At 50.6% G+C, this 9,188-nt stretch overlaps 1 protein-coding gene across 2 annotated transcripts in view; it reads left to right on the top strand.

The window, feature by feature from the left end:
- RHBDD3 (rhomboid domain containing 3) overlaps window positions 1–8,503 on the top strand; it is a 34,556-nt gene extending 26,053 nt beyond the window's left edge. For both annotated transcript variants that reach the window (XM_076064778.1, XM_076064779.1), the window contains exons 5-6: window positions 6,432–6,896; window positions 7,654–8,503. In XM_076064778.1, coding sequence (XP_075920893.1) covers window positions 6,432–6,896; window positions 7,654–7,981 — 793 coding nt within the window. In that variant the 3' untranslated portion in view covers window positions 7,982–8,503. The remainder of the gene's footprint in view (window positions 1–6,431; window positions 6,897–7,653) is intronic.
- The last annotated feature ends 685 nt before the right edge of the window (window positions 8,504–9,188 follow it).

Below are 9,188 nucleotides of genomic sequence, written 5' to 3' on the forward strand. Positions count from 1 at the left end.
ATGTTGTGTTTGTGTGCTGTGGTTGTGTTTGTGTGCTATGTTGTGTTTGTGTGCTATGGTTGTGTTTGTGTGCTATGGTTGTGTTTGTGTGCTATGGTTGTGTTTGTGTGCTATGGTTGTGTTTGTGTGCTGTGGTTGTGTTTGTGTGCTGTGGTTGTGTTTGTGTGCTATGGTTGTGTTTGTGTGCTGTGGTTGTGTTTGTGTGCTATGGTTGTGTTTGTGTGCTATGGTTGTGTGCTGTGGTTGTGTTTGTGTGCTATGGTTGTGTGCTGTGGTTGTGTTTGTGTGCTATGTTGTGTTTGTGTGCTATGGTTGTGTTTGTGTGCTGTGGTTGTGTGTGTGTGCTGTGGTTGTGTTTGTGTGCTATGTTGTGTTTGTGTGCTATGTTTTGTTTGTGTGCTATGTTTTGTTTGTGTGCTATGTTGTGTTTGTGTGCTATGTTGTGTTTGTGTGCTATGGTTGTGTTTGTGTTGTGTTTGTGTGCTATGGTTGTGTTTGTGTGCTGTGGTTGTGTTTGTGTGCTGTGGTTGTGTTTGTGTGCTATGGTTGTGTTTGTGTGCTATGGTTGTGTTTGTGTTCTATGGTTGTGTTTGTGTGCTATGTTGTGTTTGTGTGCTATGGTTGTGTTTGTGTGCTATGTTGTGTTTGTGTGCTATGTTGTGTTTGTGTGCTATGGTTGTGTTTGTGTGCTATGCTGTGTTTGTGTGCTATGGTTGTGTGCTATGGTTGTGTTTGTGTGCTGTGGTTGTGTTTGTGTGCTATGGTTGTGTTTGTGTGCTGTGGTTGTGTGTGTGTGCTGTGGTTGTGTTTGTGTGCTATGGTTGTGTTTGTGTGCTGTGGTTGTGTTTGTGTGCTATGGTTGTGTTTGTGTACTATGGTTGTGTTTGTGTGCTATGTTGTGTTTGTGTGCTATGGTTGTGTTTGTGTGCTATGGTTGTGTTTGTGTGCTGTGTTTGTGTGCTGTGTTTGTGTGCTGTGTTTGTGTGCTATGTTGTGTTTGTGTGCTATGGTTGTGTTTGTGTGCTATGGTTGTGTTTGTGTGCTGTGTTTGTGTGCTATGGTTGTGTTTGTGTGCTATGGTTGTGTTTGTGTGCTGTGGTTGTGTGCTATGGTTGTGTTTGTGTGCTGTGTTTGTGTTTGTGTGCTATGGTTGTGTTTGTGTGCTGTGGTTGTGTTTGTGTGCTGTGTTTGTGTGCTGTGGTTGTGTTTGTGTGCTGTGGTTGTGTTTGTGTGCTATGTTGTGTTTGTGTGCTATGTTGTGTTTGTGTGCTATGGTTGTGTGCTATGTTGTGTTTGTGTGCTATGGTTGTGTTTGTGTACTATGGTTGTGTTTGTGTGCTATGTTTGTGTTTGTGTGCTATGGTTGTGTTTGTGTGCTATGGTTGTGTTTGTGTGCTATGTTGTGTTTGTGTGCTGTGTTTGTGTGCTGTGGTGTGTTTGTGTGCTGTGGTTGTGTTTGTGTGCTGTGGTTGTGTTTGTGTGCTGTGGTTGTGTTTGTGTGCTATGTTGTGTTTGTGTGCTATGTTGTGTTTGTGTGCTATGTTGTGTTTGTGTACTACGGTTGTGTTTGTGTGCTATGGTTGTGTTTGTGTGCTGTGGTTGTGTGCTATGGTTGTGTTTGTGTGCTGTGGTTGTGTTTGTGTGCTATGGTTGTGTTTGTGTGCTGTGGTTGTGTTTGTGTGCTGTGGTTGTGTTTGTGTGCTGTGGTTGTGTTTGTGTGCTATGTTGTGTTTGTGTGCTATGGTTGTGTTTGTGTGCTATGGTTGTGTGCTGTGGTTGTGTTTGTGTGCTATGTTGTGTTTGTGTGCTATGTTGTGTTTGTGTGCTATGTTGTGTTTGTGTGCTATGGTTGTGTTTGTGTGCTATGGTTGTGTGCTGTGGTTGTGTTTGTGTGCTATGTTGTGTTTGTGTGCTATGTTGTGTTTGTGTGCTATGTTGTGTTTGTGTGCTATGGTTGTGTTTGTGTGCTATGGTTGTGTGCTGTGGTTGTGTTTGTGTGCTATGTTGTGTTTGTGTGCTATGTTGTGTCTGTGTGCTATGGTTGTGTTTGTGTGCTATGTTGTGTTTGTGTGCTATGGTTGTGTTTGTGTGTTGTGTTTGTGTGCTATGTTGTGTTTGTGTGCTATGGTTGTGTTTGTGTGCTATGTTGTATTTGTGTGCTATGGTTGTGTTTGTGTGCTATGGTTGTGTTTGTGTGCTGTGGTTGTGTTTGTGTGCTATGTTGTGTTTGTGTGCTATGGTTGTGTTTGTGTGCTATGTTGTGTTTGTGTGCTATGGTTGTGTTTGTGTGCTATGTTGTGTTTGTGTGCTATGGTTGTGTTTGTGTGCTATGTTGTGTTTGTGTGCTGTGTTTGTGTGCTATGTTGTGTTTGTGTGCTATGTTGTGTTTGTGTGCTATGTTGTGTCTGTGTGCTATGTTGTGTTTGTGTGCTATGGTTGTGTTTGTGTGCTGTGTTTGTGCTGTGATTGTGTTTGTGTGCTATGTTGTGTTTGTGTGCTATGTTGTGTTTGTGTGCTGTGGTTGTGTTTGTGTGCTGTGGTTGTGTTTGTGTGCTATGGTTGTGTTTGTGTGCTGTGTTTGTGTGCTGTGGTTGTGTTTGTGTGCTGTGCTTGTGCTGTGGTTGTGTTTGTGTGCTATGGTTGTGTTTGTGTGCTATGGTTGTATTTGTGTGCTATGTTGTGTTTGTGTGCTGTGGTTGTGTTTGTGTGCTGTGGTTGTGTTTGTGTGCTGTGGTTGTGTTTGTGTGCTGTGGTTGTGTTTGTGTGCTATGTTGTGTTTGTCTGCTATGGTTGTGTTTGTCTGCTATGGTTGTGTTTGTGTGCTGTGTTTGTGTGCTGTGGTTGTGTGCTATGGTTGTGTTTGTGTGCTGTGGTTGTGTGCTGTGGTTGTGTGCTATGGTTGTGTTTGTGTGCTGTGTTTGTGTGCTGTGGTTGTGTGCTATGGTTGTGTTTGTGTGCTGTGTTTGTGTGCTGTGGTTGTTTGTGTGCTATGGTTGTGTTTGTGTGCTATGGTTGTGTTTGTGTGCTGTGGTTGTGCTGTGGTTGTGTTTGTGTGCTATGGTTGTGTTTGTGTGCTATGTTGTGTTTGTGTGCTATGTTGTGTTTGTGTGCTGTGTTTGTGTTTGTGTGCTATGGTTGTGTTTGTGTGCTGTGGTTGTGCTGTGGTTGTGTTTGTGTGCTATGGTTGTGTTTGTGTGCTATGTTGTGTTTGTGTGCTATGTTGTGTTTGTGTGCTGTGTTTGTGTTTGTGTGCTATGGTTGTGTTTGTGTGCTGTGGTTGTGTTTGTGTGCTATGTTGTGTTTGTCTGCTATGGTTGTGTTTGTCTGCTATGGTTGTGTTTGTGTGCTGTGTTTGTGTGCTGTGGTTGTGTGCTATGGTTGTGTTTGTGTGCTGTGGTTGTGTGCTGTGGTTGTGTGCTATGGTTGTGTTTGTGTGCTGTGTTTGTGTGCTGTGGTTGTTTGTGTGCTATGGTTGTGTTTGTGTGCTATGGTTGTGTTTGTGTGCTGTGGTTGTGCTGTGGTTGTGTTTGTGTGCTATGGTTGTGTTTGTGTGCTATGGTTGTGTTTGTGTGCTGTGGTTGTGTTTGTGTGCTGTGGTTGTGCTGTGGTTGTGTTTGTGTGCTATGGTTGTGTTTGTGTGCTATGTTGTGTTTGTGTGCTATGTTGTGTTTGTGTGCTATGGTTGTGTCTGTGGTGCCGGATGTGCAACGCTGTGGTGCTCAGTGCTGTGGGGGGAGGGCCAATTCCGATTGGCCTCTCCCCTCATGCCGCTTGTGACTACCACAGCGGCTAAATGGGGGCTCTGGACGGGTGCAAGGGCTTGGTTAACCCCTCCACCCTCAGTTAACTCAGCGTTAAACCCACGAAGACTACATTTAATAACTAATCTTGTGCCGGAGACCCCGTGGGGACAGGCATCTATGACGTCTCCTGGCCAAACCCCATTTGGCGGAGCCAGGAGATTGAATCTCTACCCTCGGGGCTCCTCCAGAAACAACAAAAAAGCCACTACGGATGGCCACGTGGAATGTTCGAACGCTCACTGCGGAGGAGAGGCTGCCACTCCTCTGTCGGGAGCTGGACCGGTCCCGCCTGGATCTCTGTGGTATTCAGGAGGTCCGGTGGACCGGCTCTGGTTCCTGCCACCATGAGGGGTGGACAGTCCTCTACTCGGGGCAGCAGACTGCCAAACAACAGGGAGTGGCTCGTCTTCTGAACAAAAGAATGAAGGGGGCGTGGGAGCGTGGCGGTGAGGTGTGGGAAGCTGTAAGCCCCAGGCTACTTTGGGCTTGCCTTCCTATCAACCAGAGGCAAGGAGTGGTGGTCGTGGTTACTTATACCCCCACCGAAGATGAACATCCGTAGAGGGATGCAGGCAAGGCTGGTGAGTCAGATGCCTTCTATGACCTCCTGCCACAGGTGCTAGCTAAAGTGGCTCCTCGGGATAGAGTCATCTTGTTGGGTGACTTCAATGCCTGAGTTGGTCATGATACTGGCACCTGGTCTGGAGTGATTGGAGGGCATGGGCCAGATCAGCTCAATAATAACAGCAGGAGGCTGCTGGATTTTTGTGCAGCCCATGGGCTTGTAATTACCAACACGCTGTTCCGGCATCGGCGCATCCACACAACATCATGGATGCATGCCGGGTCCAAGCAAGAACATCTGCTGCACTACATAGTGACGGACCAGCGGATGCGAGCCCATGTCCTTGACACCAGGACCTACCGTGGAGCTGATCTGCCCACTGACCATCGACTTGTCATTTGTAAGATGCGCCTGCCATTCTTCCACTCCGGTGGTGGGTGTACACCCAGGACCCCATTCAAACCCTTAGTGGCCTGGTCTCAGCTAGCTGTTGAAAGTTGCGAGAATTTCATCATCACTTGCGGCTGGGGTTGGCATCGTCCCCCACTCCTCCTGATGTCGAGGGTAAATGGGCGAGGTTTTGGACTGTGACTCATGCAGCTGCAATGGCTGCTTTGGGTACGCGGTCCAGACCTCCCCAGAGACCCTGGCTGACAGAGGAGGTTTTCAAGCTGGCTAAGAAAAAGCGACAGGCCCACTGTCATCGGCTACAGAATCCCACGTCAGAGAATGAGGAGGCTTACCGCAGCCTTCGCTCGGAGGTTCGGAGAGCCGTGAGGCGCTGCAAGGATGGGTGGTGGTCGCGAGTTGCTGAGGAGATGGAGTCTGCCTCAGTGGCCCGTGATCACAAATCTCTATTTAACTCCATCAAAAAAGTAACCTGCAGCGCCACACCTATTACCATCATTAGGGACAGGTTTGCAGATTTGCTGAGCATTTCTGTGAGGTCCTGAGGGAGGGGACATCCCTCAGCCTGGATAACGTGGGACAAAGTGAGGATGACCCTGCTGAGGCTGCGGTGCGTCAAATATTGGAAGAAGTCACCCCCTGTGAGTGGCTGGCTGAGGTGCCATCTGTTGAGGAAGTACTGAAGGCAATCTGGAGTCTGAGACCAGGAAAGGCACGGGGCAGAGATGATCTCCCAAGCGAAATGCTGAGGGAGGGTGGCGTTTGTGCACAGACTGCACTATATGACATCATAACAACGGTCTGGACCACTGGACGGGTTCCGCAGGATTGGAAGGATGCCCTGGTGGTCCCCCTCTTTAAGAAGGGGGACCACACAGACTGTAACAACTACAGGGGCATCTCACTCCTCAGTGTGCCGGAAAAGGTCCTGGCAAGGATTATTCAACATCGCCTTGCCAGGCACGCTGAGGAGAGGCTTGCGGAGCCCCAATGCGGTTTCAGGAAAGGGCGGTCCTGCACAGATGCCATATTTTCTGTCCGTCTGCTACAGCAGAGGTGTAGGGAATTCCAACAAGACCTACATCTCTGCTTTATTGACCTGGTCAAGGCCTATGATACCATCAGTAGGCCTGGGCTCTGGGTTGTTCTTCGTGCTTTTGGAGTCCCTGACCCTCTACTCACGATCATTAAGGACCTTCATGATGGTGAGCGGGCCCGGGTAAAACTACATGGCTGGCAGTCGGAGCCATTCCCTGTACACCTTGGGGTCCTGTGTTGTGTTTGTCTGTTATGGTTGTGTTTGTGTGCTGTGTTTGTGTGCTGTGTTTGTGTGCTGTGTTTGTGTGCTATGGTTGTGTTTGTGTGCTATGTTGTGTTTGTGTGCTATGTTGTGTTTGTGTGCTATGTTGTGTTTGTGTGCTATGTTGTGTTTGTGTGCTATGGTTGTGTGTGTGTGCTGTGTTTGTGTGTGCTGTGTTTGTGTGTGCTATGATTGTGTGCTATGTTGTGTGCTATGGTTGTGTGTGTTGTGTTGTGTTTGTCTGCTATGGTTGTGTGTGCTATGTTTGTGTGTGTGCTATGTTTGTGTGTGTGCTATGTTTGTGTGTGTGCTATGTTGTGTTTGCCTGCTGTGTTAACGGCTCCCTTCCCTCCAGCTACAACCCTCCCGAGGGCTCCTATCCCACCCAGCCTCCGTCCACCACCACCGGGGGCCCTCCCCACTACCACCACCACCTCCCCACCACCACCGCCACCACCACCACCAGGGGCCCTCCCCACTACCACCACCACCTCCCCACCACCACCGCCACCGGGGGCCCTCCCCACTACCACCCCCACCAGCACCTCCTCCTCCCCAACGTCCCCACGACGTCGTACGGACGACCTCCTCCTCCTGCGAGCTACTGGGGAGGCGGTGGTGCCGGTCGCCACGAGGAGGAGGAGGAGGAGGAGGAACTCGACGAGGTGATGCTGAAGGCGGCAATCGCCACCTCTCTGGCCGAGGGAGGAGGGGGAGGAGGTGGAGGAGGAGGAGGTGGAGGAGGAGGAGGAGGAGGCGGAGGAGGTGGAGGAGGAGGTGGAGTCGCAGAAATCCCACAAAACTCGGTGTCGGCGTTCAGGTGAGCTGGCGCTGTAGTGCCTCGGATATCAGAGGAAGCAGTCACCCCCTGTGGGTGGGTGGGTGAGTGGGTGGGTGAGTGAGTGGGTGGGTGAGTGAGTGGGTGGGTGAGTGAGTGAGTGGGTGGGTGAGTGGGTGGGTGAGTGGGTGAGTGAGTGGGTGAGTGGGTGGGTGAGTGAGTGGGTGGGTGAGTGAGTGGGTGAGTGGGTGGGTGGGTGGGTGAGTGGGTGGGTGAGTGAGTGGGTGGGTGAGTGAGTGGGTGAGTGGGTGGGTGGGTGGGTGAGTGGGTGGGTGAGTGGGTGGGTGAGTGGGTGCGTTGGTGAGTGGGTGGGTTGGTGTGTGGGTGAGTGGGTGGGTGGTGTTGTGGTGCCATCACCACCACCACCATCACCACCACCATCACCACCACCATCACCACCATCACCACTTCACCACCACCATCACTACCACCACCATCACCACTTCACCACCACCATCACTACCACCACCATCACCACTTCACCACCACCATCACTACCACCACCATCACCACTTCACCACCACCATCACTACCACCACCATCACCACCTCACCACCACCATCACCACCACCACCATCACCACCACCACCATTGTTATAATGATCCCCCCTCTCTCTGTCCCCTCTCCTCCCCCCGTGCCCCGCCCACCCCATGCCCCGCCCCCTCCATGCCCCGCCCCCTCCATGCCCCGCCCACCCCCATGCCCCGCCCCCGCCCACCCCCATGCCCCGCCCCCCAGGCTGTCCCAGCTGGAGGCGATGGGCTTCCCCCGGGCCCCCTCTGTGGTGGCTCTGGCGGCGTCGCGTGGGGGCCGCGTGGAGGGGGCTGTGGGGCTCTTGGCGGAGGGGGGGGTCGGGGTAGAGGCGCGCGTCACTGCAGGGCACCACCACAACCACAACAACCACAACAACCACAACAACCACAACCACCACAACAACCACCACAACAACAACCACAACAACCACAACAACCACCACAACAACCACAACCACCACAACCACAACCACCAGGAGGAGCGTAGCAGCCACCAGCAGCAGCACCACGTGCACTGCCAGCATCAGCACTAGACGTGGATACTGAAACCATCAGCGGCATTATCATTAGCATCAGCATCATTATCATTATCAGCATCATCATCACTATCATCAGCATCATTATCAGCATCATCATCACTATCAGCATCATCATTATCATCATCATTATCAGCATCATTATCAGCAGCATCATTATAATCATTATCATCATTATCAGCATCATCATTATCATCATCATCACTATCAGCATCATTATCAGCATCAGCATCATCATCAGCATCATCATTATCAGCATCATCATTATCATTATCAGCATCATCATTATCAGCATAATCAGCATCATCATTATCAGCATAATCAGCATCAGCATCATTATCATCATCATTATCATCAGCATCATTATCATCATCATCATCAGCATGATCACAAGTTCTGTGTGAGGAGTTCTGCAACGGGTGGGAACAGTGGCGGGTATCAGGGCTCCGCCTGGGACGAGTCCTCTGTCCGTGTTTTATACTCTGACGGCAGTAAACGGGTTACACATCCCTGCGGCTACCCACGTGCACGTGTTGGATTTCTTTCACACCATACTTAGCTAGGCGTGCTGGTCTCTGTGTGTCTCTGTGTGTCTCTGGGTCTCTGTGTGTCTCTGTGGGTCTCTGTGTGTCTCTGTGGGTGTCTGTGTGTCTCTGTGGGTCTCTGTGTGTCTCTGTGTGTCTCTGTGTGTCTCTGTGGGTGTCTGGGTCTCTGTGTGTCTCTGTGGGTCTCTGTGTGTCTCTGTGGGTGTCTGTGTGTCTCTGTGGGTGTCTGTGGGTGTCTGTGTGTCTCTGTGGGTGTCTGTGTGTCTCTGTGGGTGTCTGTGTGTATCTATGGGTGTTTATTGGTGTCTGGGACGAGTCCTCTGTCCGTGTTTTATACTCTGACGGCAGTAAACGGGTTACACATCCCTGCGGCTACCCACGTGCACGTGTTGGATTTCTTTCACACCATACTTAGCTAGGCGTGATGGTCTCTGTGTGTCTCTGTGGGTGTCTGGGTCTCTGTGTGTCTCTGTGGGTGTCTGTGTGTCTCTGTGTGTCTCTGTGGGTGTCTGTGTGTCTCTGTGTGTCTCTGTGGGTGTCTGTGTGTCTCTGTGGGTCTCTGTGGGTGTCTGTGTGTATCTATGGGTGTTTATGGGTGTTTATGGGTGTCTGGGACGAGTCCTCTGTCCGTGTTTTATACTCTGACGGCAGTAAACGGG

Source organism: Petromyzon marinus, unplaced genomic scaffold (genome assembly GCF_048934315.1).
Source record: "Petromyzon marinus isolate PM22_M1 ecotype Great Lakes invasive population unplaced genomic scaffold, UKy_Petmar_22M1.pri1.0 PM_Scaffold_70, whole genome shotgun sequence".
Classification (NCBI taxonomy): domain Eukaryota; kingdom Metazoa; phylum Chordata; class Hyperoartia; order Petromyzontiformes; family Petromyzontidae; genus Petromyzon; species Petromyzon marinus.